The sequence below is a fragment of the Sesamum indicum genome, linkage group LG6 (assembly GCF_026168435.1).
Source record: "Sesamum indicum cultivar Baizhima isolate 11 linkage group LG6, ASM2616843v1, whole genome shotgun sequence".
NCBI classification, from domain to species: domain Eukaryota; kingdom Viridiplantae; phylum Streptophyta; class Magnoliopsida; order Lamiales; family Pedaliaceae; genus Sesamum; species Sesamum indicum.
Window position 1 is genome coordinate 27546804 of NC_142662.1, and position 5324 is coordinate 27552127.

The following is a 5324-nucleotide window of genomic DNA, read 5'->3' on the forward strand; positions in this document are numbered from 1 at the left end:
CATACTGTAAGAAGGCCAATTCTTATTCTTCTTTATTTCACCATCTTTATGTGATAACTATACACATACAACACACACACACATGAATATTTGATGATTGATCAAATGCTGATTCTTGGTTTAAACAGCAGTGGAATATGTAGCCCACATGGATATTTGTTTTTATGTATATGTGGAAATTGGATTTTCCTATGAAACTAAGTTTTTGGATGGAGATGCAGGACGGTATTTTTGAACTAGTTGATGGTGGTGATCAAGTCTGAGATGAGACGACGAAGCTCGTGCATAGTGTTGCGCCCTGTTTGTTTTCTCATTTTTCTGGTATGGTGCCTTCTTGCGACTAATTCTTCATTTTGTAACTCTTTTAGCTTACAAGTGCACACAGTAAGGCTTGAATGAGTGCTCAAGATTAGCACCCTTCTGCTTTTAATTAATTGTGTATACCATCCAAACATGCAGATGCTTGTGGTGTTGTCACTAGCTGGTTTGTTGATTCCATTGTGGATCAAAAGGGTTGCAGGAATTGAAAATGAAGTCAAGTTTATTGCCAACAACATCAATCAAGAATTACTCTCTGGAGTTCAGAGAACAGCTGCATTGTTCTCTCCTATTAATGCATCAACCATAAACTTAGCGCGAATGTTAAAATCGTCTTTGGGTAAAAATGACAGTCGTCACCACTCCAAGGCTGAATCAATGGTTAGTGTACAAGTATTCAGTTTCCATCAAGAGAGAAGAATATTAGACTTAAACTACATTTTGTTCTTTTTCTCCTTGTGAGTCTGTATTTTGGGTTCAACAACAATGCAGGTGGCCTCTACATTATTTCAAGCTTTATGGACAATTCCGAACCTAAGGCAGATTTCTTACATTGGGTTAGATGGCTTTCTCTTCGCGTACTATACCGACCAAGGGGATCAACCTTATGCATTGTACTCAAATTCTACATTTTCTTCTACACAAAATGACACAAAGAACTACACTTGGTACATACAGCCTGTAAATCGTGACACTGGAAAGTTATACGGTGAAGCAATTAAGTCTGCTCCATCAGCAGTAGTTAACTCAAGCTGGTTTCAAGAAGCATTGAAGAGTACAAACGGATATGCCTCAGTAGGGACCGGGTGGGCCAATTCTCAAGATCTTCTATTGCTTAGTACTGCTGCTATTGATGGAGGAAGTGCCGCTTCTTCAGGGTATTCGATGAAATCTCTTATCGACTTCTTGATTGGTCAAACAGCCTTTTATAATGGAAGCTTGTATTTGGCTACAAAGGATGGGAATGTGCTGACTCAAGGAATTCCAAACACTCGTATGATCTTAGCTGACAATAAAGTTTCCTTTCAGTTACTAGGACATGACGGTGATCGAGATAGTGCAGTGGGAAGCATTACGTGCCAATCCCACGACGCTGAGTCTATAGACACTACATTAAGCATCAGGGGCAGGAAGTATGTGATTAATTGCTCACCTGTTGAAATTGCAGGACTTCAACTGGTAAGTTTTCTCTTCACAGTAATTGGGCAATAAATTAGTATATCACTGATTCTCTGAACTTCTCTTCTCTATTCTTGTAAACAAACTGGATTCTTATTGCTAGTTTGAATATATATATCTAATCGCTGCATAAGCTTCTTCATCTGGTAGTGTTTGAATAGTTCTTCTCATTAGTATAATGTGAAATATTTTTATCTACATGTCTAATTATCTCTCTTTTTTTAAGGTATACGTGTTGGCACTGCCACACAACGGATTGTCAAGCTTGATTCACAAGAACATCAGATTGGCATTTGTTCTACTCATGTTGATGATTTGTGGTATGGTGATTACAACATGCACTTTCGTGTATATGATTGTTGAAGCGGCGAGAAGGGAGATGTATTTATGTGGTGCACTGATAAACCAAATGGAAGCAACCCAACAATCAGAAAGGAAAAGCATGAACAAAAGTCTTGCTTTTGCAACTGCAAGCCACGACGTCCGTGCTTCTTTAGCAGGCATCACAGGTCTGATAGAAATATGCCGGAGTGAAGTTTCTAAAAGGGAACCCTTACAATCAGAGTTGCTGACAAATTTACTGCAGATGGAAGCTTGTACGAGGGATCTTTTAGGTTGGTTTTTCTCCTTGCAGTGTTTACAAACACATCCTATGTATCATTTGATTGACACTAGTTCTTTGACATGTTTTAGGCATATTGAACTCCATTCTGGATACAAGTAAGATAGAAGCCGGAAAGATGCAGCTCGAGGAGGAAGAATTTGATATAGAACAGCTACTAGAAGATGTGGTTGATCTGTATCATCCTGTTGGTATGAAGAAAGGGGTGGATGTAATACTGGATCCATATGACGGCTCTATCACTAAATGTTCTCATGTTAGAGGTGACAGGGGCAAACTAAAACAGATTTTGAGCAACTTATTGAGTAATGCTGTGAAATTTACATCTGAAGGGCATGTGACAATTCGAGCATGGGCAAGAAAATCGAGTCTTGAAAATGAAATACTTGCTTCCAATCAAGAAAACTCAATGAGTTGTTTATGTTACTTGTTGTTTAAGAGTGAAAGAGCATACACTGAATCAGAAGTTGTGAATACTATCCAAAGGGATCCAAATCACATGGAATTTGTATTTGAGGTGAATGACACTGGAAAAGGGATTCCAAAGGAGAAGCAAAAATCTGTTTTTGAAAACTATGTTCAAGTCAAAGAGACGACACTTGGGCTAGAAGGCACTGGTTTAGGTCTTGGCATTGTTCAATCCCTGGTAAGCAACAATTTTTTTTAAGTAACTTTCAAGTTTGTGTTTAATAAGACAACTAGTGAGATAATATCTATTGTAAAGGAAACTAAATATGTTAGATCGACTAATAAATTGTATTTTGATTATTCAATTTCTAATTTTGATTGCATCTAGGTTCGTTTGATGGGTGGAGAGATAGGAATTGTGGATAAAGAAATTGGCAAAAGAGGAACTTGCTTTAGATTTAACGTGTTCTTCTTCAGTACATGCGAGCCACATGCTTCAACTCATGCAAGAACAACTGATATTGAGGCCATCTCAAGCGATTCTTTTCAGCACTCTGGGTCTATTTTCCGTATTCACAGCCCCAATACTGAATGGTCCCAAGTCATACTCTTCACTCAAAGTGATAAAAGGAGTAATATTTTGCAAAGTTTCATGCAGAGACTTGGAATAAAAGTGCATGTTGTCAAGAAACATGAACAACTTTCTCCAATCCTCAAGAGAATCAAGCAAAAGCTGAACCTATCCCACCATAGCTCGTCGAGGAAGTCTGAGGGAAGTTCAAGAAGTGATGAGCACACATCACGGGCGTCTAGTACACGATTCAAGGAAATTCCTCTGAGCACCTTGGATGGTATGGACAATATTTTACCCTCTCTAAAGAAACCTAATGTGTGGGGTGGTACATTTGCGTTCATTTTGATCGTGATTGACACAAGTAGAGGCCTGTTTAGAGAGATCAGCAGGGCTGTGGCTGAATTTAGAATGGACCTTAATGACAAATGTTGTTGTAGGGTTGTTTGGCTGGATAGACCAGATATGAGCAACACAAATTTTCAAGGTGTCGATGAAGATAAACTACCTGCATCGGATTTGGTCATCAAGAAGCCATTCCATGGATCCCGTTTGTACGAAACTATTAGGCTTTTGCCTGAATTCGGTGGGATGCCACCAAGAACAGGAGAATCCTCACATACTGTTGGAAAGTTTAATGTTAGAAACATTAATACTCTTGAAGCCAGCACGTCGTATGTGGTAGGTAACAGAAAGCCATTGATGGGGAAAAAAATCTTGGTGGCTGATGATGATCTTATAGGAAGAAAAATAGCCGAGCATGTGGTCTCACAGCTCGGTGCAAATATAGTTTCATGTGAAAATGGGGAAGAAGCTTGGAGGCTAGTCTGCAGAAATCTCATCAATGATGGAACAAATGGTGCTGGAGTTTCCAAGCTTTCAATACCTTTTGATTGTATCCTAATGGACTGTCAGGTATTAACATTACAAAATCTCTTATGTTTTAATCTTTTTCTTTTTTCTGTGTCGAAGAATTTGATTTATTAGTACTGAGATGATGAAAGTTATGTTTTGGTAGATGCCAATGATGGATGGGGTTGAAGCAACTAGGAGAATCAGAGAAGTGGAGAAAAGATATGGTGTTCACACACCAATCATAGCATTAACAGCGCACGACAAGGGAGAGGAGATGAAGAAGATGATTGAGGTTGGCGTAGATGATTATGTAACCAAACCACTCAATAGAGATAATTTTTTGAAAGCCATATCTCAGCTAATCATCAAAACATGAGATAGAATGTATTTTCCTTCCTTCCCAGCACACACTAGAGAAAGAATTAAGCATACTTTATTTTCATGATACCGTGTATGTATTAACTGTTATATATATTTATCTCCATCTATATCAACGTACCTCACACATAAGAGTAGTATAATTTGAAATGAATTATTTAACGCTGATGTTAAAAAATATCAATTAATCATTGATTAATTGCTTTAAATTTTTTCAACAGTACTTTTAATTTAATAAAATTGAGCAAATTTATGTGGGCTGTCTTTGTATTTTTTTTATTAAAATTTAAATGAATATTTTTTCACAATAAAAATAAGTACTTATGAGATTCATGCTTTTATAAACACTAGTAAAATAAACGCACATTGCCCGTGAAACATAATTCTTAACTTTTAATATTTAAATTTTTTTCTCCTTCCTATAATGTATATATAAGTAAAAGATTTTAATGAGAAATTTTGAAGAGAATATTGATATCTGAAATTGATTATTGACAATGAATTCCAATCTAATACTTATACATTTGGTTCTTCAAAATCGACGGTGAAGATTAATTTTGATGGTATGGTGATAAGCTTTCAAAAACTCTTTTGAAAATGTTATAAAACCTTCTAGACTTATACATAGAACATTTTTAAAACTTCTCTCAACTTTCATATTTGTCTAAAACTTTGCATCCATTTGTATGTATATAAAATATTCTAATTCTTTTTAATACTCTTAACTTCATGTTGCATTTATAGTGTATTATTAACCTCTAATTTGTCGTAGACCCTTTAAAACAATCATCTTGAAAGTTTTATTTTTCTACAAAAAAAAAATCTTATCAGCTCAAAATGTTTAAAATTCAAAAAAATTGAGTAATTTATATAGTGTAAGAGAGGCAAAGGGAAATGATATCATGTTCAATTGATCTGAATATAAAATTAATTATTCCATGATGGTAAGATCATGAAATCAATTTTTATGAAAATTTGTGTATGTATATTTTA

The 5324-nt window shown here is 35.9% G+C and overlaps 1 protein-coding gene across 1 annotated transcript; it reads left to right on the top strand.

The window, feature by feature from the left end:
• Nucleotides 1–243: 243 nt before the first annotated feature.
• Nucleotides 244–4378, top strand: CKI1 (Signal transduction histidine kinase). Its single transcript, XM_011081657.2, has 7 exons — nt 244–321; nt 460–699; nt 811–1497; nt 1724–2111; nt 2191–2765; nt 2916–4013; nt 4117–4378. The coding sequence occupies exons 1-7, from the start codon at nt 244–246 to the stop codon at nt 4327–4329; spliced, it is 3279 nt and encodes a 1092-aa protein (XP_011079959.2). The 3' UTR covers nt 4330–4378.
• Nucleotides 4379–5324: the final 946 nt, after the last annotated feature.

Excerpts from the sequence above, each read along its gene's own strand:
- CKI1 (XM_011081657.2), top strand. The coding sequence starts at position 244 with ATGGTGGTGATCAAGTCTGAGATGAGACGACGAAGCTCGTGCATAGTG. Across the intron at positions 322-459 it reads TTTGTTTTCTCATTTTTCTG|ATGCTTGTGGTGTTGTCACT; the intron begins GTATGGTGCCTT and ends CCAAACATGCAG. Across the intron at positions 700-810 it reads ACTCCAAGGCTGAATCAATG|GTGGCCTCTACATTATTTCA; the intron begins GTTAGTGTACAA and ends ACAACAATGCAG.